The sequence below is a fragment of the Balaenoptera borealis genome, assembly GCF_965194805.1.
Source record: "Balaenoptera borealis genome assembly, chromosome: 19".
Taxonomy (NCBI): domain Eukaryota; kingdom Metazoa; phylum Chordata; class Mammalia; order Artiodactyla; family Balaenopteridae; genus Balaenoptera; species Balaenoptera borealis.
Window position 1 is genome coordinate 35,380,506 of NC_138878.1, and position 27,462 is coordinate 35,407,967.

At 37.0% G+C, this 27,462-nt stretch overlaps 1 protein-coding gene across 2 annotated transcripts in view; it reads left to right on the forward strand.

Moving 5' to 3' along the window:
* Positions 1-27,462, forward strand: part of ITFG1 (integrin alpha FG-GAP repeat containing 1) — a 278,016-nt gene that overhangs the window by 44,999 nt on the left and 205,555 nt on the right. For both annotated transcript variants that reach the window (XM_082366812.1, XM_082366813.1), the window contains one exon: positions 25,209-25,270. In XM_082366812.1, the coding sequence (XP_082222938.1) occupies positions 25,209-25,270 (62 nt within the window). The remainder of the gene's footprint in view (positions 1-25,208; positions 25,271-27,462) is intronic.

Genomic DNA, 27,462 nt, shown 5'->3' on the forward strand with positions numbered 1-27,462 from the left:
CACACCACTGGACATGGTCCTGCCCACCAGAAAGACAAGATCCAGCCTCATCCACCAGGACAGAGGCACCAGTCCCCTCCACCAGGAAGCCTACACAACCCGCTGATCCAACCTTAGCCACTGGGGGCAGACACCAAAAACAATGGGAACTACAAACCTGCAGCCTGTGAAAAGGAGACCCCAAACACAGTAAGTTAAGCAAAATGAGAAGACAAAGAAACACACAGCAGATGAAGGAACAAGGTAAAAACACACCAGGCCAAACAAATGAAGAGGAAATAGGCAGTCTACCTGAAAAAGAATACAGAGTAATGGTAGTAAAGATGATCCAAAATCTTGGAAATACAATGGAGAAAATACAAGAAACGTTTAACAAGGACCTACAAGAACTAAAGTGCAACAAACAATGATGAACAACACAGTAAATGAAATTAAAAATTCTCCAGAAGGAATCAGTAGCAGAATAACTGAGGCAGAAGAATGGATAAGTGACCAGGAAGATAAAGTAGTGGAAATAACTACTGCAGAGCAGAATAAAGAAAAAAGAATGAAAAGAATTGAGGACATTCTCAGAGACCTCTGGAACAACATTGAATGGACCAACATTTGAATTATAGGGGTCCCAGAAGAAGACAAGAAAAAGAAAGGCACTGAGAAAATATTTGAAGAGATTATACTTGAAAACTTCCCTAATATGGGAAAGGAAATAGTTAATCAAGTCCAGGAAGCACAGAGATTCCCATACAGGATAAATCCAAGGAGAAACATGCCAAGACACATATTAATCAAAGTATCAAAAAGTAAATAAAAAGAAAAAATATTAAAAGCAGCAAGGGATCCCCATAAGGTTAACAGCTGAGCTTTCAGCAGAAACTCTGCAAGCCAGAAGGGAGTGGCAGGACATATTTAAAGTGATGAAAGGGAAAAACCTACAACCAAGATTACTCTACCCAGCAAGGATCTCATTCAGATTCAACAGAGAAATTAAAACCTTTACAGACAAGCAAAAGCTAAGAGAATTCAGCACCACCAAAGCAGCTTTACAACAAATGCTAAAGGAACTTCTCTAGGCAGGAAACACAAGAGAAGGAAAAGACCTACAATAACAAACCCAAAACAATTAAGAAAATGGTGATAGGAACATACATATCGATAATTACCTTAATTGTAAATGGATTACATGCTCCCACCAAAAGACACAGACTGACTGAATGGATACAAAAACAAGACCTGTATATATTCTGTCTACAAGAGACCCACTTCAAACCTAGGGACACATACAGACTGAAAGTGAGGGAATGGAAAAAGATATTTCCATGCAAATAGAAATCAAAAGAAAGCTGGAGTAGCAATTCTCATATCAGACAAAATAGACTTTAAAATAAAGACTGTTACAAGAGACAAAGAAGGACACTATATGATGATCAAGGTGTCAATCCAAGAATAAGATATAACAATTGTAAATATTTAGGCAACCAATATAGGAGCACCTCAATACATAAGGCAAGTGCTAACAGCCATAAGAGGGGAAATTGACAGTAACACAATCATAGTAGGGGACTTTAACACCCCACTTTCACCAATGGACAGATCATCCAAACTGAAAATAAATAAGGAAACACAAGCTTTAAATGATACATTAAATAAGATGGACATAATTGATATTTATAGGACATTCCATCCAAAAACAACAAAATACACATTCTTCTCAAGTACTCATGGAACATTCTCCAGGATAGATCATATCTTGGGTCACAGAAAATTGAAATCATAACAAGTATCTTTTCTGACCACAATGCTATGAGACTAGGTATCAATTACAGGAAAAAAATCTGTAAAAAAAAAACACGTGGAGAATAAACAATATACTACTTAATAACCAAGAGATCACTGAAGAAATCAAAGAGGAAATCAAAAATACCTAGAAACAAATGACAATGAAAACACGATGACCCAAAACCTATGGGATGCAGCAAAAGCAGTTCTAAGTATAGCAATACAATCCTACCTCAAGAAACAAAAACCATCTCAAATAAACAACCTAACCTTACACCTAATGCAACTAGAGAAAGAAGAACAAAAAAACCCCAAAGTTAACAGAAGGAAAGGAATCATAAAGATCAGATTAGAAATAAAGGAAAAAGAAATGAAGGAAACAGTAGCAAAGATCAGTAAAACTAAAAGCTGGTTCTTTGAGAAGATAAACAAAATTGATAAACCTTTAGCCAAACTCATCAAGAAAAAAAGGGAGAAGACTCAAATCAATAGAATTAGAAATGAAAAAGGAGAAGTAACAACTGACACTGCAGAAATACAAAGGATCATAAGAGATTACTACAAATAACTATATGCCAACAAAATGGACAACCTGGAAGAAATGGACAAATTCTTAGAAAAGCACAACCTTCCGATACTGAACCAGGAAGAAATAGAAAATATAAACAGACCAATCAGAAGTACTGAAATTGAAACTGTGATTAAAAATCTTCCAACAAACAAAAGCCCAGGACCAGATGGCTTCACAGATGAATTCTATCAAACATTTAGAGAAGAGCTAACACCTATCCTTCCCAAATTCTTCCAAAATATAGCAGAGGAAGGAACACTCCCCACCTCATTCTGTGAGGCCACCCTCACCCTGATACCAAAACCAGACAAAGATGTCACAAAGAAAAAAAACTACAGGCCAATATCACTGATGAACATAGATGCAAAAATCCTAAACAAAATAGTAGCAAACAGAATCTAACAGCACAATAAAAGGATAATACACCATGATCAAATGGGGTTTATCCCAGGAATGTAAGGATTCTTCAATATATTCAAGTTAATCTATGTGATAAACCATATTAACAAATTTAAGGAGAAAAACCATATGATTATCTCAATAGATGCAGAAAAAGCTTTCAAAAATATTCAACACCCATTTATGATAAAAACCCTCCAGAAAGTAGGCATAGAGGGAACTTACCTCAACATAACAAAGGCCATATATGACAAACCCACAGCCAACATCGTTATTAGTGGTGAAAAACTGAAACCATTTCCACTAAGATCAGGAACAAGACAAGGGTGCCCACTCTCACCACTGTTATTCAACATAGTTTTGGAAGTTTTAGCCACAGCAATCAGAGAAGAAAAAGAAATAAAAGGAATCCAAATTGGAAAAGAAGAAGTAAAGCTGTCACTGTTTGCAGATGACATGATGCTATACATAGAGTATCCTAAAGACTCTACCAGAAAACTACTAGAGCTAATCAATGAATTTGGTAAAGTAGCAGGATACAAAGTTAATGCACAGAAATCTCTTGCATTCCTATACACTAGTGATGAAAAATCTGAAAGAGAAATTAAGGAAACACTCCCATTTACCACTGCAACAAAAAGAATAAAATACCTAGGAATAAACCTACCTAAAGAGACAAAAGACCTGTATGCAGAAAACTATAAGACACTGATGAAAGAAATTAAAGATGATACAAACAGATGGAGAGATATACCATGTTCTTGGATTGGAAGAATCAACATTGTGAAAATGACTATACTGCCCAAAGCAATCTACAGATTCAGTGCAATCCCTATGAAACTACCACTGGCATTTTTCACAGAACTAGAACAAAAACTTTCACAATTTGTATGGAAACACAAAAGACCCCGAATAGCCAAAGCAATCTTGAGAATGAAAAACAGAGCGGGAAGAATCAGGCTCCCTGACTTCAGACTATACTATAACGCTACAGTAATCAAGACAGTATGGTACTGGCACAAAAACAGAAATATAGATCAATGGAACAGGATAGAAAGCCCAGAGATAAACCCATGCACATATGGTCAACTTATCTTTGATAAAGGAGGCAAGAATGTACAATGGAGAAAAGACAGCCTCTTCAGTACTTGGTGCTGGGAAAACTGGACAGCTACATGTAAAAGAATGAAATTAGAACACTCCCTAACACCATACAGAAAAATAAACTCAAAATGGATTAAAGACCTAAATGTAAGGCTAGACACTATAAAACTCTGAGAGGAAAACATAGGCAGAACACTCTATGACATAAATCACAGCAAGATCCTTTTTGACCCACCTCCTAGAGAAATGGAAATCAAAACAAAAATAAACAAATGGGACCTAATGAAACTTAAAAGCTTTTGCACAGCAAAGGAAACCATAAACAAGACAGAAAGACAACCCTCAGAATGGGAGAAAATATTTAGAAATGAAGCAACTGACAGAGGACTAATGTCCAAAATTTACAAGCAGCTCATGCAGCTCAGTATCAAAAAAACAAACAACCCAATCCAAAAAATGGTCAGAAGACCTAAATAGACATTTCTCCAAAGAAGATATACGGATTGCCAACAAACACATGAAAGAATGGTCAGCATCACTAGTCATTCACGAAATGCAAATCAAAACCACAATGAGGTGTCACCTCACACCAGTCAGAATGGCCATCATCAAAAAAGTCTACAAATAATAAATGCTGGAGAGGGTGTGGCAAAAAGGGAACCCTCCTGCACTGTTGGTGGGCATATAAATTGATACAGCCACTATGGAGAACAGTATGGAGGTTCCTTTAAAAACTAAAAACAGAACTACTATATGACCCAGCAATCCCACTACTGGGCATATACCCTAAGAAAATCATAATTCAAAAAGAGACACGTACCACAATAATCATTGCAACAGTATTTACAATAGCCAGGACATGGAAGCAACCTAAGCGTCCATCGACAGATGAATGGATAAAGAAGATGTGGTATATATGTACAGTGGAATATTACTCCACCATAAAAAGAAACAAAATTGAGTTACTTGTAGTGAAGTGGATGTACCTAGAGTCTGTCATACAGAAAGAAGTAAGTCAGAAAGAGAAAAACAAATACCATATGCTAACACATATATATGAAATCTAAAAAAAAAAAAAAAAAAAAAAAAAAAAAAGGTACTGATGAACCTAATGGCAGGGCAGGAATAAAGACATAGACATAGAGAATGGATTTGAGGACACGGGGTCGGGGCGGGGGGTGGAGGCTGGGGCAAAGTGAGAGTAACAGTGACATATATACACTACCAAATGTAAAATAGTTAGCTAGTGGGAAGCAGCAGCATAGCACAGGGAGATCAGCTTGGTGCTTTGTGACCACCTAGAGGGGTGGGCGGGAGGAGATATGGGGGTATATGTATATGTATAGCTGATTCACTCTGCAATAAAGAAGAAACTAACACACCATTATACTCCAATAAAGATGTTTAAAAGCGATTATACTCCAATAAAGATGTTTAAAAATAAATTAAAAAAATAAATCTGCTCCATTTAATAATCTTCATGGTCCATCACCCACACCTCATTTCAGGCACCAGTCCATGGACATACCTAGTCCTTATCTCCCAGAACTCCTGACCACAACCTCCTATCCTTTTTGCTCTTATTTAACCTCTAGGCAGCATCTTACATAAATTTTGTGTCCTTGTGATACTTAACTCTCATTGACCATGGTGAAACCTGGTTTTCTTTCTTCTCAGAACCTTCCATGGGCTTCTCTTCCTCTCTCTGATCCATAAATGTGGGTAAAGTTCAGAATTTTGTCCTCAACCCTCTTCCTTTTTTAACACTAAACACTCTCCTTGGGCACCTCGTCAGTTTGTCCGCTTCAGTGGCTTATGTCAGTTACATTCGTTTTGCTGCCAACTCCCAAATACATATCTCCTATCCCAGGTCTCTTATGGATTTTACCACTCCTGTAACCCATAGACATTTCAAACTCAACATGTCCAAAAGAGAACATGCTATCTTTCCCTGTAAACCTCCTTATCCTGCTTTGCTTTCTGTCTCAGTGGTGGCAGCATCTCCTCAGTTGTCAAGCCATTTACAGGAGTCATTCTTGTTCCCCTTCTTTCTCACTCCTCACATCCAGTCAGTTCCCAGATCTTCATGATTTTACCTTCTAACAAACTAACCACTATCTCAGCTACCGATTTATCTTGCTTACTTTATCTTGCTTACATTACCGTGACAGTCTTCTGATTGGTCTTGGCCACCAGTTTCCTTCTTGTCAAGTCCAGTCTTCAGGTGGCATTCTAACATCTACAGTAGAGATATGATCTTATCACATGCTTATTGAAATGTCTTAGTGGCATTTCATTATCCACAGGAAGAATTCCATGCTCCTTATCATGGCACACAAGGACCTTCATGCACAAAATACTCTGAACTCCCCCTACCCTCCTTTCACCTAGCTGACTTTTATATATCCTTTAGCTCTCAGCTGAGATCTCTCTTTTTTCTGGGAAGCTTTCTCTGACCCCCAGTGTAATGGCTACTACTCTATTATAATTGCTTGTTCACTTGTCTTTTTCTTCTTAAAGAGTGTCAGCTCTTAAGCCCCTGCTCCTGACACAATCCTGCTTCCTTGTGATACCTATTTGAATGACTTAAGGAAGAATGAAAATGAAAGCAAGCCAGTTGCTAAGGAAGACAGTGCACCATTGTGGTTAAGAATGCAGGGTTTGTATCCAGTGAATCTAGATTCCAGTCTGGGCTCTACCACTGACCAGCTGAGCAAATTATTTTGCCTGCGCTTCAAAGTCATCTGTAAAAATGAGAATGTTAATAGTTCCTACATTGTACGGTAAGGAATAAAATTAGAGAACACATGCAAAGTATCCAGCACAGTGCCTGTACTATAATACAATAAGGTTAGCTGTTATTTCATTCCATTCTAATATATGAACAGGTAGAACTAAAAAGCTGTCTGACTGTCACTGCATTCTTTTTGACAATAAAAGCACGTATACGTACTTAGAGAACTACATGACCCACTGACAGAGATTGCTTACTTAGTATCAAGAGACACAAGGCATACTATTATATGTGGCCTTCAACCCCTGAAAATATTAGAAAAATTAACTGACTTGCCAATTGGATAAAAATACAACTGTCGTGAGGTAAAACAAAATCTGTACTTGTTATAAGAAACTGTGAGCCTAACAGTGTATTAAAAATGTACTTTATAAGTGTATGCTGCATGAAATAGAGGGGGACTTTATTATAGCTGATAACAGATGGAAAGAACGTGAGGTTTCTGAACTTTTTCTGTTGGAAACTGATGTCTACTGAGGTATGTCTCAAAGTGTTTTTTCTTAAAGAAGGAAAATAAAATGTATCGCCTGTTAAAATTCACTTAATAGTATTGCCCCATTTACCCTTTATCTCATTTTCACTGAGTCTATTATCTATTAATAGATGATACCAATTAGTTTACTAGTACCTTGGTAAAATTTCTTATGCTCTCTGCAATCTGTCAGAGTAGCCCTAGCCCTCAAAATTTGATCTGTGAAGCAAGGGAAACACTTAGCTGATTAAAAGTACAGGGAGAGAAGCTCTCTCCTTTTTGATGTGGAAAGTTCTTCCCATTGTGGGTTTTATCTAGTCTGATCCATTCATGTGGTTTGATTTTTTTAAATTTTTTGTTATTGAAGTAGAGTTGATTTATAGTGCTGTGCCAATCTCTGCTGTACAGCAAAGGGACTCAGTTATACACGTATAGACATTCTTTTTTTTTTTATATTCTCATGCATGTGGTTTGGAGAATGGAGCTTCTCTCTCTGATTAATGTTCACTTAAACATTGTCTGGTAAATAAGCTTTCCATGAGTATAGAAAGAGCACCAATGAAATCATATTAGCTCTTTAATGTCACTAGGGCTCCATTTGATATACCGGAGAAGGAATAAGTGACACTTTGGTATTATGGTTATTATTCTGAACAGAATGACTGCCAGCAGGTTAAATTCTTTACCTGTCAGAAAGAGTCCTATTTATTTGGGGGCATTATTGCCTTGGTGACCTTGTTTGGTGTCTAATTTATTTTCAGGCACAGGAACAGAAAAGGCAACCTGAATCAAGATAATATTTTCTTCTTCGAAATAGATTGACTTGGTTATATTCATGCTTTTATAAATTACCATCATTATAGAAAGTAACTGCTAACTAAAATGAGCCGAACAAACTTATAGGACAGCTAAAAAAAAAAAAAAAAAAGCGGTACAAATTTGTAAGCTTGAGTTATTAATGATTTCCTTCTTGAAGAGGAGGAGTTAAAATGATTGAAGAAGTGTAGTGACCTATGTTTTGCTTTCATGAGTATTTCCAAAATTGAGCTGTACAGTTTGCACTCTGTTTTTTCAGGAAGTATTTAGATACTTCTTATATTATTGATTCAGGCCTTTTTTTCTTTACCTTCCTCATGCTTCCTACCATTTCTTTGTTCCTCAGCACCTCTAAATAGACACTGGGAATGAAGAGAGAAGAAATTAAATTTTTTCATGTTTTCTCTATTTTTAGTAGTTGAAGGGTGTGTGTGGCAATGCTGTTAAAAGCACTGTAGCTGAAAGTCTGAATTTCAGGCCAGCCAGCTGTGTGTGCTTTGTTAACTATGGGACCTGATGTCTCTTACCCAGGGACTTACTGTTGTTAAAGAGATGAGACATCAATGAAGCATTAAAGAGTGATGAAACTTTTGCTTAAAAGTGCTTGTAAACTGAAAAAACAAATTATTGATAAGACTGCAACCATATATAAAGCCTCCCAACTCAGTGATGTGTCATTTTTTTGCTCAGAGATCTTCAGTGTCTTCTATTTATCCTCTTCTCTTTATCCTCTAAGTTAGTTGCTAGTTTCTTAGCCTGCATACAGGGTCACCCTAGCCTCCTTTCCAACTTTATCTTCTGACTTCCTCTGCTGGTAACCTACGCTTCAGCTGAACTAAAAGTCAGCTTTTCCTGACTAGTTTTTCTGGTTTTCCTCATTGCAATGCCTTTGCTTATGCTGTTTCCTCTACCTAAGAGTTTCCCAGTCATGGCATTATTATTTTGAGCTGGATAATTCTTTGTTGTGGGGAGTTGTTGTGTGCTTTGTAGGATGTTTAGCAGTAGCCCCAGCCTCTACCCTCTAAATACCAGTAGTAACCAGAAATGTCTCACACATCACCAAATGTCCCCTGGGAGGCAAATCACTCTTACAAATTATTTCTGCCCTGTGTTTCTGCAATCTCCTACTCCTTTGAGGCTTTTGCCGCCTAGCTGCAGCAACCATCTTCCATTTTTCCTTGCTGACATGTACCAGTCTCCTAGTTTACTGGAGATATAATGCCTCCCAGGCAGTTGTCTTAACTCCTGCCATCAGTTTAGATGATTGCATTGACCACAGAGGTGACCTAGCCCAGCACCATGACCTCCCCACCTCAGCCACCTCAGTGCATTCCCTGTACCATGTAGGTACCAGAAAGTAAACTGTCCCCCAAATCACTAAGCAGATATCCCACTCTCCTACCACACCTCCTATCCTTCTAGGCCGCCTGTTCAAGGGCCTCCCCTGCAACACTTCTTGGACCTCACTGAGACCTCCAGGCCACTGACTGACCCTGCTATTTTATATGCACCCATCCACCCTCCAGCATGGGCTTCCCTCCCTATCCATGGTACATCATTACAAATAGTCTCTTCGAAATAACACTTAACTTCTCTCATGCTGTCACATTCAGACAATAATCCTAGGTAAACCCAGTCACCTACAGTCTTTCTCCAAGAAAAACACATTATAATCACTGAGTCAGGAGACTGTCCCTGATCTCACTCTCAACATTCTGAAGTCAAACCATCATTTTATTCTGTCTCATAGTTCCTGAACTTTTTCTTCACTTTGTCACACTTTGAAATTAAAGTCCTCTTTCTCATCCTGATACATGCCAAACAAACACACCTTTTTTTTCCTTAAAAGCAGCACACAGTATATCTGTAAAATACCTCTGTTAGATCTAACTTTAAATTTTTCTGTCCTCTTAGGCCAGAGTTAATTTTTTATGATCATTAAAAATATAATGCTGATGAAAGAAATAAATGGGTTCTCTCACAAAAACATTTAGAGTATGAACTACTAAACATAAAATAGTTCTTAAAGCCCACTGTGCTATTCAGTAAATCCTTTCCCATTACTTACAGAAACATTTCTAGTATTAATCCTGGAACAAATGTTAATTATATACTGAAGTATGTAAAATGTTTAATATCTCAAAGTATGAGTCCTAATCCATTTTCATAAGCGAGAGCTCAGTTTACCTTGGAGTCAATTTAAGAGACTTAAATTAAAAGCTATATATTTTAAGTGACACTGACCTGTTAATGTGTTATGGTTACCTCTAGCTTTATTAATCCCCAAAACATAAAGCAGCCAGATTTTTGATGAAGTTTGTTATAATTCCATGGTCTTATATTTAATGACTAACTTTACATTTACAGTAAACATAAAGTCACTTTTTCTTAATAAGAATTTTTATTTATTCATTTTTTATTTCTATATATAACAAAATATACAACATAACCATTTTTAAGTGTACAGTTCAGTTGTATTAAATGCATTCATAATGTTGTCCTACTATCACCACCGTCTTTCTCCTTAACTCTTATCCTCTTATAAAACTGAAACTCTACCATCTTAAACAATAACTTCCCCGTCTCCTCTTCCCCCAAGCCCTTGGCAACCGCCATTCTACTGTACACCTCTATGATTTTGACTACTCTACATACCTCACGTAACTGGAATCATAAAGTATTTACCTTTATTGTGATTGACTTATTTCACTTATTATAATATCCTCAAGGTTTATCCCTGTTGCAGCATATGTCAGATTCACTTTTTAAGGCTGAATAATATTCCATTGTATGTATATACTGCATTTTGCTTACCCACTCATACCTCGATGGACACTTGGTTGCTCCACATTGTAGCTATTGTGAATAATGCTGCTATGAAAATGGGTGTACAAACATCTCTTAGGGATCCTACTTTTGATTGTTATGGATATACACCCAGAAGTGGAATTACTGGGTTATATGATAATTCTATTTTTAATTTTTTGAGGAGCCACCATCACAGTAGCTTTACCATGTTTTATTCCCACTAGCAATGCACAAGTGTTCCAATTTCTCCACATACTTACCAATATTTGTTATTTTCTTTTTTTTAATAGTAGCTATCCTAATGAGTATAATGTGGTATCTCATAGTTTTGATTTGCATTTCCCTATTATTTAGTGATGTTGAACATCTTTTATTCCTATTTGCATGGAATATCTTTTTCCATTCTTTTACTTTCAGTCTTGTTGTAGCTTTGGATTTAAAGTGAGTCTCTTGTGGACAGCATATAGTTGGGTCATGTGTTTTTATCTCTTCAGCCAATTTTTGCCTTTTCATTGTAGAATTTAATCCATTTACATGTAAATTAATTACTAATAAAGAGGGACTTTTATCATTTCGCTATTTCTTTCCTATATGAGCTGTAGCTTTTTTGTCATTTCCTGAATTACTGTCATCTGTTTAGTTGATTTTTTTTGTAGTGAAATGTTTAAATTCCTTTCTCATTTCCTTTTGTGTATATTCTATATCTATTTTCTTTGTGGTTACCATAGGGATGACACTTAATATTCTAAAGTTAAGTCACTCTAATTTGAATTTATACCAGCTTAACTTCAAAACATAGACTTCATAAACTCTTCTCCTTTACTACTCTATCCCCACTCCTTTAAGTTGTTGTCACAAGATTCATTATGTGACAAAAAACATAAATTAATAAGTCTTTTAAATGCATTAGTCTCTTAAATTATGTTGTAAACAAAATGTGTTGTTACAAACCAAAGTTATGATAATACTGGTTTTTAGAGTAGTGATTTTTTTAAACAATTTATGTATTATTATGTGGAAAACAAAAAGTGGAGATATAAACCATTGTTACAGTAAGACTAGCTTTTATAATTGCCTGTGTATTTACCTTTATTGAGATCTTTATTTCAACATATAGCTTCAAGTTACTGTCTAGTGCCCCTTCATTTCACCCTGAAGGATTCCGTTGAGCAATTCTCTCAGAGCAGATCTAGTGGTCACAGACTCCCTCAGCTTTTGTTTATCTGGGAATGTTTTGTTTATCTGGGAATGTCTTAATTCCTCCTGTACTGTTTGCTGGATATAAGATTCTTGGTTGAGTTTTTTTTCTTTTAGCATTTTGAATATATTGACCCACTGCATTCTGGCCTCCAATGTTTCTGATGAAAATCTATTTATAATATTACTGAGGCTTCTTTATATGTGATGAATTGCTTTCAAGATTCTCTCCTTGTCTTTTGAAAGTTTTGATTATAATGTCTTGTTATAGGTCTTTTTAAATGCATCTTTTTTCAAGTTTATTGAGCTTCTTGGATGTTTATATTCACGTCTTTCATCAAATTTGGGAAGTTTTTGCCATTTGTTTTTCAGATATTCTCTCTGCTCCTTGTGAAACTCCCACAGTGTCCCATAGGTCCCTTAGGCTCTGTTCACTTTTCTTCAGTCTTTTTTCTCTTTCTTCAGATTCAGTAATGTTCATTGCCCTATCTTCAAGTTCACTGCTTTTTCTTCTTCTGCCTGCTCAGATCTGCCTTTGAATCCCTTTAGTGAATTTTTCATTTCAGTAATTGTACTTTTTAGCTCTGAAATTTCTATGTGGTTTCTTTTTAGGTTGTCTCTTCGTTGGTATTTCATGTACTGTTTGAAATAAACCATTTCATTCATACACTGTTTTTGTGACTTTCTGCACATCTTCCTTTAACTCTTTGAGCCTCCTTAAGAGCATTGTTTTAAAGTCTTTGTGTAATAGATCTGTCATCAGGTCTTTTTCAATGATAGTTTGTGTTGATTTTTTTTTCCTTTGAATGGACTGTTCTTTCCTTTTTCTTTGTATGCATTGTGATTTCTTATTGAACATTGGACATTTGAATCTTATATAATGTGGTAACTCTTGAAATCATATCCTCCCCTTCCCCAGGTCTTACTGGGTTTTGTTATTGTTTTTGATTGTTGTAGGCTCTCTCAGTGCCAAGGATCAGCCTGATGGGTAAACTTAAGGTCTTCTCAGGTCTTTTCTGCGCCTTCATCTTTCCCTGGACATGCACAGTTACTTTCTAATTTTTCCCATATATGCATTTGCTTTTTAATGTCAAGTATTTAATGTCTGGCTTCTGAACAGGGAAAAAGAGAAAAATGAAGGAGGGTGGGTGGGTGAGTGGGGAAGGGCCCTAGCCCTTTAAATCCCCCTGGTATTCACTTAAGCTGGAAGGGAGGTGGGTTGCAACAGTGTAACAACAATGGCTGCATCCTTTTTCTCTGCACCTCTGTAATCAGAAGCAGCAATCAGTGATCAGAGAACAGATCTCTGATATTTGGAGGTCAGGGTCCTTTTCGCCCACCATAACTGCTCCAGGAACATGTGCACAGCTGCCTTCCATGGAGCTGGAGGTGCAGTATGAGTGGCTGATACTGTGCTAGGAGCTGAAATAGACCAAAATTAACTGCAGTTTACCATGCAGGCCTTCCCCTAGAAGTTGCAAGCCTTCAATAGACTATAGAATTCCAAAATGAATACATCAGATAGATTCTGGAAGTGCAATTTTTTTCCTGATGAGGAGACAGAGTCTTGGTGCTTCCTATTCCTACATCTTCCCAGAATTTTTTCTCTAATGTCACTCCTAACTCTGAAAAAAAACCTCAAGATCAATCCCATAAGCACTATAGAAAAGCCAAGTTTGCCTGTTATCTCTTTGCCACTTGTTCTTATAGAATCTCTCCAATCTACCAAGGATCCTATCTTGAACTCCCAGAATACTTCATCACCAGTACAGCCCTTTGGATAGTGTATTGTGCATGCTGTATATCCTTAAGCTACTGGTTATCTAATTATGCTAGAGGAATAGAGGCTCAGGCACCCTCAAGAATGATGAGGTCAGAAAAAGAGCAGATACATTAGGTGGACATGTCCTTGGCTGTTGTTACGGATTGGGGAAACTCTGGGGACCAGGTGACCTTCCTTATTTCTTCCGGAGCATTTAAGCTCCAATCGTCCTAAAATGGCAATGCTACCACTTTTCTAGCTCTTCTTCTCTTTATTATATTGTTTTGTTTCTTTTCCCTCTACTGTTTCATTGATGTTGCTCCTCAGAGGCCACAGCTTTTGACATGTGCACAGTCACCTTGGGATGACAGTAGTAGCAGGGCTCTCTGTCTCTTTCCCTGATCATACTCACCTGTTAGGCTTCACTGATTGCCAGCTGATTGCTCTATTATTTTTAACAACACCCTGGGGCATAAATTGCTTCGTAGTCTGATATAGTTAAATTTGGACTCCTTTGCAGGTTAGTTTTTCAGGTCAGTGTTTTAGATTGTTCAGACCCCCAGGAAGGTTCTTCATATTTATTCTTCCCCTAGTTCTCTCTGGTAAACTATCTGGTCTGTGGTTTAGATTTTTTTTTTTTTTAATTGGAGTATACTTGCTTTACAATGTTGTGTTAGTTTCTACTGTACAGCAAAGTGAATCAGCTATACGTATACATATATCCCCTCTTTTTTGGATTTCCTTCCCATTTAGGTCACCACAGAGCATTGAGTAGAGTTCCCTGTGCTACACACCAGGCTTTCATTAGTTATCTATTTTACACAGAGTATCAGTATTGTATATATGTCAATCCCCATCTCCCAATTCATCCCACCCCCTTCTTCCCCCCTTGGTATTCATAGGTTTGTTCTCTATGTCTGTGTCTCTATTTCTGCTTTGTAAATAACATCATCTATACCATTTTTTTAGATTCCATGTATATGCATTAATATACAATATTTGTTTCTCTCTTTCTGACTTACTTCACTCTATATGACAGACTGGGTCCATCCACGTCTCTACAAATGACCCAATTTCATTCCTTTTCATGGCTGAGTAATATTCCATTGTATATATGTACCACATCTTCTCTATCCATTCCTCTGTTGATGGACATTTAGGTTGCTTCCATGTCCTGGCTGTTGTAAATAGTGCTGCAATGAACATTGGGGTATATTACTGTTCTCCATAGTGGCTGTATCAATTTACATTCCCACCAACAGTGCAAGAGGGTTTCCTTTTCTCCACACCCTCCCCAGCATTTATTGTTTGTAGCTTTTTTGATGATGGCCATTCTGACCAGTGTGAGATGATACCTCATTGTAGCTTTATTTGCATTTCTCTAATAATTAGTGATGTAGGTTATTTGTTTCATGAAGCTGGCAGCCTCCTCTTAATTGCTTTCCTGCCATTGGTTTTGAGTGTGCCCTTAGGCTTGAACTTCCCCTCTTTCTGTTGTCATTTCCTTAGACAAGAACCTTGGTGTTCTCTGTGTTACAGCCTGCCTCTCCTCCTGGCCAGAATCTCTGAGCCATGGCTCCAGAGATGGAAGTATAGCCAATGATGTACTTCCCTCCCAGTGACACCCATGCTTTAGGAGCAGAGCGCAGGGTGAGGGTGGTAGTTTCTGATCTTCTTGGTTTGTCTCTCCAGCATGGAACCAACAGCCTACAAATGAGCTGGGATGCAGGTTATCAGAGCCCTGCTATTTGAATGTGCTGTGCCTGAGGTAGATCCTCCACCCCAACAGTGGGGGCTGAGTTGAAGAAGGGATTCTCTGACATCTTGGCTACACTTGCTTGGAATTTAGCCTCTGCAGCATGTTGCTGGGAGAGATAAGAAATGCTGGTACCTGCCCCCACCCCAGGAACATACCATAACCCCCGATTACTCTAGAGGAATAGATCAGTATAGAGGAATAGTTTGATTGGTACCTGGGGAGAAAGGGTGCCCTATGGTTTTGTCTGCACCTGCCTGAAGCAGAGCTTCTATCACACTGAGCTAGGAAGGAAAGGGAGAGGCGAGTCGTGGATCAAATGCCACAGACTCACTATTCTTACCGAGTTTTAGTATATTTTCTTGAATGAATGTTTCTTCATCTAAAACAATTTCCAGAGACTTTGAAAGGTTGGGTTTTTTAAATGATTTTCCCCAGTTATGCTTGTTTTGCTAGGGAGCAGGTTTGCAGCACCAGCTCCTCACAGTGCCATTCCACAGATGGAATTTCGCATTTGGTGGGCTTCTGCCAACCTAAAAGTAGTCCATCGTAATGCCAAATGGTGGGTTTTAAGCCTATGGCATTGAATTTTGTTGCTCATTCTTTTGGGGAGGGGGTGCTGTTTCAGGATGAAGGTTTATAGTGGATATGGGATTATTATAACATGGGATTATTCTGCTCTGTTAGAGATTACTGTGTAAATTAAATATGATAAATTTACAAAGCATCAATAGAACTTCCCTATCTGGCTTAACAAGCCATTCCTTCTTATTTTTGGTACAGTGTTTTAATTAGGTTTTTAGTTTTAAATGATGAAGTTCCAATTCTTACATAAAGCCCTTTGACATTAAAAAAGAAAGGTTAAATCTCTTCTTATTGAAGCGAGCACTCTTAACGTGACCTATAAATAGCATTCTACACTACATTACAAAAGGCAGAGAAGACAGTTTTTAAATTAGAGTTTTATTAGTAACTATAAGGCTTACTATTTGCATTACAATTGTCTGTTTTCCGTATTGTTAAAGATATACTTTTGGAGTTAACATCAAATTTCTTAAATTATTTTATGTAGCTATTTGAAAGGAAGTTTTAATGCATTTAATATACACTTCATGCTTAATCAATACTGTACTTACTGTACTTATTTCTGCTTTAAGAGAAATATATTTGTAATTTCACATATGAAGTTTAGGGACTACTTTAATTCCATAATCTTGAGGAAATTATTTAATTCTCAGAATTATTAACTTCAGACTTCATATGGCTGGAATGGGTGGGTATATGAGCAATTTTTGTAATTGTCAGTTGTACTTAGTGAGTATATTACATTAATAAGCTTTATCTAACATTTGTTCTTGAATGAGTTAGAGGCCATGAGTATGTCTCATTATTTTAACAAGTTGCTTTAACTTGAAGTTTCTTAATGATCTGATTGTTTGGTTTTAACTTATTCCTATAAAAAGAGCCTTATATACTATAAAATGATATGTGTTGGTAGCATTAGCATTTCACTGATGTATCATTGCTTCTAAAACTCATTACCTGTTAAGTTTCTGACCAGCAGAACTGTTACCTTCTAAGTGAAGCCCTCCCCAAATTCCCCCCAACAGTCCCTCTGTCAACTCAGTCCCCATCGTATATGTTCATAATTCTAGCTGAGCCACTGCCATGTGCTGTTTCCAGATCTGTCTCCTCCAAGGAGACAGATGTTCTCAAAGGCAAGGAGCATGCCTCATTTGTGTTTATCCAATACCTGAGTGCCGAGCACATAGGACATGCTTAAAAGGTGTTGAATGAGTAGGTAGATAGATATGAAAGGAATCTTAAAGATCATTTAGTCTTATCACACCATTTCAGAGGCAGAGAAATGAAGCCCAGGGAGGTTAATGCTTTGCTTTACTTTTTCCAATTTATTGGAATTTATTACACATCAAGCATTTTATTACTACACTGCTCTAGATTCAGCAAAAATATTCCCTTCTAGTATGTTCCAAAAATGATGCACGGAAATCATATAAATAGATTATCTCATTAAGTCCACTATTATTATAGTCTTCAGAAAGTTCCTCTCTGGTGTTTAGAAAAACAAGCTAAGGGCTTCCCTGGTGGCGCAGTGGTTGAGAATCTGCCTGCTAATGCAGGGCACACGGGTTCGAGCCCTGGTCTGGGAAGATCCCACATGCCGCAGAGCAGCTGGGCCCGTGAGCCACAATTACTGAGCCTGCGCGTCTGGAGCCTGTTCTCCGCAACAAGAGAGGCCGCGATGGTGAGAGGCCCGCGCACCGCGATGAAGAGTGGCCCCCACTTGCCGCAAATAGAGAAAGCCCTCGCACAGAAACGAAGACCCAACACAGCCATAAATAAATAAATAAATAAATAAAAAAGTGGGACTCCTGATATTCATCCCACTTTAAAAAAAAAAAAAAAAAAAACAAGCTAAGAATAGAAGACAGTACAGAAATCAAGAGTTTCTAGAGGATGGGACATAACTGCCTACTGTCAGAGATCTGCTTTTGAGTAACTATGAGTTTGAATCATTTTAAATAACTCATTTTGTGTGTTTAACTGTTCTTCTCTTGGATTTATAAGAGGAATAATCTGCTAAACTCTGCTGACCCATATGCATTGTGTTTCACAGTTCAGTCTGACATAGCAGTTATCAGAGACCGACAGCTTCTACTCATAAATTTTAGAGCATTTATCACAGTGATTGAATCTTGCCACTTAAGAAATAAATTATTTTCAGGTTGAATTTGGTTTAAATGTCTAGCCACTCTTTTTGTGCACAAAGTTGAGGTTTCTTCTCTAACCCTAGCCCCTGAGTAGGAGCCCATCATGTAGGGAAAACTAAGAATTCTGTTAAAAATCAAACAACTCATTAGACAGAAATACATAAAAAATAATTTGGTGGACAGGTCCTTTAACATCAGTATAGATACTCAGAAATCCTAGATGCCATGTTTCACCTGCCTGAAGAACTGGTTTTGGATAGTAGTGCTTGTGAAGGCGGCTTCTAAACAGCTTCTAAAATTCTTTATACGTTTGTATAAATTTGTAATATACACTTAGTGTGATAAGCTTTACCTAACATTTGTTTTTGAATGAGTGGACCTGATAAGAAAGGATCAGGAATGAAAGGGACTAATGGAAGTAGGTGGCTTTATTGTACAAACCAAATGTATGAAGACTGACTTCATTGCCCTAAGAAAAATCATCAGGCCAAATGCAGTTCTAAAATTTGTATTATAAAACCTTCATTCAAGAAAATTAACTTTAATGAGAGTTAATGGAAAATCTGAAAATCTTAGTGATGATTAATGCCAAGTTCCTGTACTCCAGTTCTTTCCATCATTAAGTATTATAATCTCTAATGAATTCTTTACCTTCTGGAACATAGAGGATTCTTCTAGAAGATGAAGTGTGTTCTCATATTGGAATTTTAAATTAATGTGTGTTAACCCATAGAAACATTACAAGATTGGAAAAATTAAAACTGCGGACTCGGGGGACTTCCCTGGTGGTCCAGTGGGTAAGACTCTGCACTCCCAATGCAGGGGGCCTGGGTTTGATGCCTGGTCGGGAAACTAGATCCCGTGTGCATGCCACAGCTTACAGTTCACATGCCGCAGCTGAGTCCACGTGCAACAGCTAAGAAGTCATCCGCATGCCGCGGTGAAGATCCTGTGTGCCGCAACTAAGACCTGGCACAGGCTAAACAAACAAACAAACAAAAAACAAATAAATAATTGCAAACTCCCTCAGTATTCCTTAAGACCCCGATCTCATAGGAGTAGAGGAAATAAATGACTTCAGCTGAGATTCATCTAACACTACAGAATTCAAAATATTACTAAGTCTTTGAAGATCACTAATTTACCATAATTACCTTGATTACATTTCTCTTAAAAATCTAACATCCAAGTTATAGAAAATAAATTCCCTATAATAAAAATGTAGTAATTAGAATATATCCAGTTCTCACTTGTTAATAATCTTCCTCAAATGAAAATTATAACCCCCTTAAACATTCAATTTCAGGACACTTAACAGGCTCCCATCAATCTAACCTTTTATTTTTCTTACAACAAAAGTACTTCTGATAATGATTTGACTGATAATGGAAGGCAGGGAGGGAGTAGGTTTATTGTTTACCCAGCGTTAAGGGCCTTTAGTCTTATAATAATGTGTGCCTGTGTTCCCGAGTATTGTGTCTAAGTGTCTAGTCAGAGCTCTCTGCTAAGCATAGAGAATCTTCATTTGGGCCCCAATGTTTCAGGATAGGAAAGAGAAAGAAAGGGAAAGGAAGTCTAGATAGAAGTTTATGAACTTAAAATTGAAATTTTAAAATGATTCTTAGAAATTTAGACTTCTTCCTTAGAATAGTATCTTGTGAATGGGGACCTATTCAAATAGGTTCCTCATACCATCTACTAAATTAGTGCATTTGTACAGAATATTATCTGGCAGTGTTTGGTATAGGGAATATAAGAAGTAGGGTTGGTTCTCTGTGAACAAATATGTAACCAAAGTGATAATCTATCAGTTTTAATCTAGTACCTCAAATTGACTTTGCAGAGATGTTTTTAATTTTTTCCCATGCTGCTTAAAATATTTTGAATTATATTTCAATATTTTTTGAATATGATTTTCCATATTTAAAAATTATATTTCTGTAGTAACAACAATTGGCTGGAGCTAACTAGTTGCCGTCCTCTTTGGTCGGTGATGGACTCTTTTTAGTTCCTCTCAGTCCCCTACTTCCTACTGTCTCCCTCATCCAGAGATCTTTAGTCAGTTTGTATGCCCTGTGCCTTTTTACTATTTGATCATCTTGGTTGTACCAGGACCTCTTAACTTCTTTAAGTTAGAGCCTCATGCCTTACAGCGTTTGAGTTGATGACCTCTGAGCTTCAGAATGCAGTTAAACTGCTGCCGCAAAAGGAAGAGTTGTTGGCATTAGCTGGTTTATCTTAATGATTTCAGCAGTCATATGGCCTTTGGTGTACTGTTTTATGAACAAGTGGAAACAGATGAAAGATAATTTTATTCTACACTCTCATGCTGCCCTTTCACTAGTGTAACTGGGACTAAGAAAGACTGGACAGTACTACAGAACAGATGTAAACATGAACTTGGCAAATCCTTCTGGCTCAAGCATAGAAACAGTACAGAATACGGCTTTGAACCATTCTTTGTGAAAATGTCTGATGCTTCTAGAAAATACCAAAAATGTTTTATTAGCTATGTTTTTTCCAAATGAACCATGAACTCCTTTGGAAATACAGTGACTCTCAATATCCAAGGAGAATTTCTTCATGCAGGAACTATAAATGATATTACGAATACTACTTTTTAAAAATTTCCATTGGAATATTTTTCTTAAAAAGTTGAGATGTCACACTGAGGGGATACAGTGCCAGAAATCACAATTTTTAATCTCTTCCTTTATACCATAGTATATCAAAAGGATGTTAGGTGCCCATTATTAATGATTAACCTTTGTTTTGATTTTTCCTAACATGGTTTAGTTCACATAGTCCAACTTCCAATTTAAGTTTCTAAAACTCCTAAGGCTTCCTTTTGATGCCAACATTAACCAAAGAGTTCTTCATTTGAAAGGAAGGCTGTGCTGCACTTGGCAAGGATTGAAATGCAGTAGCTTAATTCTTTCAAGCTATGAATGAAGATAATTGAAGCATAAACCATTTAAAGTTTTTGTACACACTTACTTGACTATGTGTCTATATTTTGAGGAGAAGAGACTGCATGAACATAGACTATTTTCACTATTTTACTTGTTAAAAGAATCTAATGCACAAGGATTTGAGTTTGGGGTTTATATCTTGAATTTTTCACTAACTTATAATGCAATCTTTTGATAAGGATTATTTCTTCAAATGAATACCAGTGATGTCAGCTCTCATCATATTGTTTCTATTAGCAGTTTTAAATTAGTTTTCAAGACAAGAAGGGCAAACCCATATCCAGAATATGTATCTACTCCTATAAAATGAATTGCTGCCACTTCTAGAGTAGATGAGGTCCAATGTAATCACCATACCCCCAACTCCTTATTGTGCCTCATCTTGCACCCCATCTTCCCTACCCCATCCCTCAACCCCTACCTTGATCAAGTACTCTCAGAATATAGTCTCATGCTTACTCTCCTGGCTCCTGCCAGTACATGTTAGCTAGGTCCTGCACTTAATTCAGGCTGTCGTCCCTTTCTCCCTCAAATGTGCACACATTCCTGGTTAGGTTATCTCGTAACTTAACCCCACTTTTTGGCCTAGTGGCAGCAGAGAAGGTGGGACAGACTGTAGGAAGTGGGAAGAATGTTGCCTACTGGGAGTAGAAACTTCTCCATCATCTTCCAGTAAGAGAGAACTCTAGCCTTTAGGGGAAACTTCTCCATCATCTTCAAACAAGAGGGAATGTCAACCTTTAACAGTCCACTCCTGCAGGCTCTGAAAGTCCATTCAAGAGAATCTGGGGATTCATGATTTTCAGGTTATCACTTAGATGTTCCTATCCCATGGGTCAAATATCATTTTTTCCCATCTAGGGCTCTAACCTTAATATAGCAGACCTGCTTAGGTTGAGAATTTAACCTTCTTGGAAGCTCTTCTACTCTTACCATTAAGTCCTGGTCTTAGTCATCAGCTTTCCTTGCCCTCCTGCTACTGGAGGTGAGAACCTCTTGTTTTGCTCCCCAAGAGGCCCTCTGGCTTTCACACTTAGCTTTTAATTTCTCATTAATCACGCTCAACCTTTGTGTCTTTCCTTTATTTCCTCAATTGAGCTTAGCAATAGCCATCAAATTCTGCTGTCTTTATAGTTAGTGTTTATCTCATATTTCTCAAAAAGCCTCAAGTATCACACCCAGTGGTGCATTCCTTTCCACCAGAATACTGCCCAAGACAGCATCAGTAAAAGATAGTGTGGCTATCTGTGCACTGCTTATCCCCAGTGAAGGGATCTTTATTGCCAGTACCATGATAGGTGATCCAACTCCAAAATCTTAGTGTCTGCTTTCTCAGATCACTTTTGGTGTTAACTGTTGTAGATTGGGTTCCCTGCAAAGAAAATTCTGGGGTGGAGATTAGTGTACAAGAAGTTTGTTTTAGGGAGTACGAGTGGAAGGGAAAAGTTGGACTGTGATTCAGTGTCAGTAGAAGCCTCAGCTGACCTTGGGACCTCTGAATGTGGAATGGCCCTTCAGAGTTGTCCTGAGTTGTGGTGAGGGGGTCTAGTCTTTATTCCTCTGAACTGACTAGTTATTGAATGCAGGCTAGCACAGAAAAGGTCACAGCCTTTGGCAAGGTAGTACTCTTCAGCCAAAACTGTCCTCCAAAGGGCTGGTTTCTTAGGGCTGTCTGCCAGCAGCATTTCCAGCAGCTGAGGGAATAAGTCCTTCATTTCCACGAGGGATCTCAGTGGCATGTCACAGCATCCATTAGTTTTACTGAGTACATTTCCTTTCATTTTATTGTGTAAATTACTCTTTTTTAAAAATATTTATTTATTTGTTTTTGGCTGTGTCAGGTCTTAGTTACAACACATGGGATCTTTCATTGTGATGCATGGGCTCTTTGTTGTGGCATGGGCTTCTCTCTCTAGTTGTGGCGCAGGGGCTCAGTAGTTGCAGCACGTGGGCTCTCTAGTTGCAATGCACGGGCTCCAGAGCGAGCGGGCTCTGTAGTTGTGATGCGCTGGCTCCAGAGCACACAGGCTCTGTAGTTGTGGCACACGGGCTCTCTAGTTGTGGCTCACATGCTCAATAGTTGCAGCACGTGGGCCCAGTTGCCCCGTGGCATGTGGGAGGGTAAGAACTTTATCGCTTTGTTGACTAAAATTTTTTTCTAGCTGTTGTTTCATTCTCATTTCATTCAACATCCGAGGCATGATTCTTCATATTGAATTGTTAATAATTGTCTCTATTTTTATTTCTCCACATAATGAATTATTTATTTTTCTATAACCTCTTTATATAATTGAATGATGAAATGAAATTTTTTAAAAATCTGTTTTATAAGGTACTTCCAATCCCTCATGTCACTTGACTGTTTTTCAAAGTCTTAATAAATAACCAGTGAAGCTGTGAAAATAGAATCAACAAACATCATGGCAGTGGCAAAAAATGAGCCTGGAAATGTAGGTAGGTAGGCTTTCACCTGATGAGATGATGAGATTATTCCTGTATCCTGGAAGAGAAGAAATGAGATCAAATTTGCACTTTTGTTTTTTAATCATGCTGATGGCAGTGTGAAGGATACATGGGTGAAGGAGAGAAGATCGGTTGTAGGTATATCATCACATAAATCGCAGATATTGTTTGGGAGTTTTCCTAGAGGAGTATGGAAATAAACACTTCATTGGGAGTATATGTTTGACAGATTAAAGAAATTATCTTAGTAAAAGACTACATTTCTATATCCATAGGCAAAGCATCCTTAGTGTGGTGAAAATAAATGCAGAGATATTTGATACATTGACATAGACAATTGTTCCACTTAGTCAGTTTTGAGTTCAACTAATAATAAAAGTGAACAGGTTACTTAGTTTGCCGAGGATTCTATGAAAATCTTTCTTATTGTAATTATTACATAAATTAGCTTCATTAAATTAATATGAAGCCTTTACAGAAAACATTACATATCAATGATAGTTTTCTAAACACATTTAATGGGATGAAAAAAAAACTTTTCTTAAAGATAGTTGTGGTCTTTATACCACGTTCATCTTTTTAAAGCACAAGAGAGTAATGTCATTTTAATATTCCTATGAGTCAACTCATCATTTTAGAACTTCTCTATTTATTAAGTAAAATTGCCATTATGCAAACATAGTAAATGCTGCTACTAGAATAGACTTGCAGATTACCTGGCTTTTGGATTAATAGGTTGTTTGATTTGACTGTCAACCTACTGTTTTTCAAAAAATTTTATTAAAGTTCTTGCACTTTTTAATAAAACTTTTTTTAGTTGGAATATATGAAGACAATTCTATTAAAATTTGAAATACAATTTATTGTTCACTTAACACGAGTGCCAAAGATTGTGGATGCTGTAATACTGTTATTTAAAATCATGCTGAAACCTGACTATGATATATAGTTAAGTGTTGCTTTTAGGGTGAGAAAGCAAAATGTGATTGTGATTAGAATATCTTTTTTAAAAATATAGCCTACCGTAGAATTAAAATGTGTAAGATAAAAAAGTAGTACACATAATTGTTCTTCAAAATAAAAAATGCTTTTGAAGGACTAATACTAAATGCTTCCTTTAAATACATTTTCCTTAATTGTACTAATACAGGGTCATCTGCTTTCTTTTCTTTGATGGATCAAGCTCGTTAAAATGTAATTTAGGGACTTCCCTGGTGGTCCAGTGGTTAATTAAGACTCTACACTTTCACTGCAGGGGGCACAGGTTCAATCCCTGGTCAGGGAACTAAGATCCCACGTGCCACATGGTGCAGCCAAAAAAAAAAGAAAACAATAGCATTCATCCTTGATCTTGTAAGAGGGTCACATGACCCACCATTGATGACGCTTAGATCTGGATCATGTAAACTGTCAATAAACATCATTTGATGTACAAAAAAGTATATATATGTTATATATATATATATAAAATTTAAAATACATTTAAGTACAATTGTATTAAAACTATTTTTATGTATTGTATTTCTTCCTGTTTTTAAATGTACACATCAGTAACAGAACTTACAATTCTCTTATTTTCCTCCTAGATTTATTCCTCACGACATTGTCTGCCTCTAGTACCTTCCAGTTTGAGATATGGAAAAATTTGGTAAGAAATCTTTTCTGTGAAGCATTTTTAAATGATGGCTTTCAGTAAAAAAAAGCACACAATCTTAGAAAGTAAAATGAAAGTAATCACTTGGTCGGTTGGTTTCAACAATAAACAGAACAACTTTAAGAGCTTTTGGTTGCATTGCTGCCTTCAAACTGCTGAATATTGCTGAAGGAAATGATTCATTCAGCATCAATTCCTCTGCAGGTTTTTAGGCATGACCGCCAATTAAACCAATCAGTCTTCGCTAATGCGCATGTTAACAGGGCCCCTGCTAGGCTGTCAGCTGTTGAGAGGGATGCCTGTCATTTAATTTGTCAGCATGATGGTTTGTTGAAAAAAACCCCTTTTAAAAGACTAATTTTTCCTCCTTGCCTTCAGGCTTATATACAAAAATAAGAACAACAGATACTAAATTTACTGGCAAGTTGACCAGGATTAAGGAACCTTTCCCAATATAGTTTTTTAATTGCAAGTAGAATATTCCCAAACTGATGTCATGGTTTTACTTTATTTTTAGCTTGATGTAGTTATATGAAATATTAATTAATGAAGAATAGACTACCCAGATTTTTAAAGTTGAATTATAGGTAAATAATGGGAGACAGGATTTGAGGACAAGCCAAATTGGCCAACTGAGTGACATTCATCAAATAATGGTCAAGTATTAAACCTCACTTTCCTCATATGGAAAACAGGTATAAGAGTGTCATGTCGGCTTCATAGACTATTTGTGAAGATTAAATGCAACAATGTGTGTAAAATACCTGGTGCACAATAGACACCAAATTTTAGTTTGAGATCACTTGGTTTCCCAGCTATTTACTCCAGATTGTCTTTTATTCAATCCATATTAAACCCATAACATTTTATAGATTTTTGTTAAAATACTCGTGAAAAATAAACAGATCTTAAAAAATGTAAAGTGCAGGCTCATGGAAGAAGACTCATTATCAACCATCTCTTATAGAAGAGTCATGACTCAGATTTCTTCATGGAGGGAAACTAGGATCGGGGAAGAGCTTTGTTTAGACAAGATTAGGGCTTTTAAGTACTACTAACTACTTCCAAACTAAGCAATTTGATCCTTTTTTCTTTTTTTTTATGAGGCAAGAAAAAAGAAAGACATCTAAACCAGAAAGATTTATCTTTGTTTAATGTACTATATTTTTTAACGTAGTTGTATTTGTTTTTCTGATGATAGAAATACAGTTATATTTTTAGTGATTACCATAAATGAAAATTTCCACTAGTGGGGGATACTCGTTTTCAGGTGGCCTTGAAAACAATACTTCAAGTGAATCTTGAGGTATTAGAAAATGAGAAAATCAGTCATTATGATTGATAAACTAGTATCCATCAGGGGGAGAAAAGCCTCATTACAAATAAATATAATATATATATATAATTACAGACTACTTTTGAGTATATTATTTCCTCTCAACCTAGGCTGATTTAAAGGTAATAAAGTGAAGCAACTCAATAGGAGAAAAATCTTCATGAAGAGACTAGATTTTGATTGGGCTCTTTTTTCCCTTTCTTGTTTTCTTTAAAGAAAATTAATAAATTATCTATTTGACAGTAGAGACTAAGGGTTTTTCTTGTGGTAAAACAGCTGGGTCAATAAGGTAGTCATGTTAACAATAATATAAAAGTCATTAGTACAAATTAAGGCGAATGTAGACTCAAAATTAACTTGTTCAGATAAAGTGTAGGTTTTGTAAAATGGGAGGATCATTTTTAATTAGAAGTTGGGCAAACAATTCACAGTAACACACTAATTGACAAAAAAAGCCCTCAAACCCTATAAAACCATATTAGCTAATAGAAGATATGCACTGCGACAAATCTTTTTAGGTAGTTTGGGCACAGCCCCATGGTAGGTGCTCTGGGAGATCAGAAGTCGACAGAAGACGAGGAGGAGGGCTAAGATGTGAGTGTAGGCAACTCTGACTGGTATGATGAGAGGTACAAACCTCATGCTGCAAGGAGTTAAAAGACAGAGCAGTTGCTTCCATTTGGTCCACCCAGGATCATCAGGGAAGGCTTCAAGGAAGATGTGGTATTTGAAATGGCTGGTACAGATGAGCAGGATTTTAGTGGTTGAAAGTGAGAAAAAAGAAGAGGGCAAGGACATGCATGGGAAACACAGGACATAGTCAGAGTAGAAAGTGGCTGGTTTGGGCCAG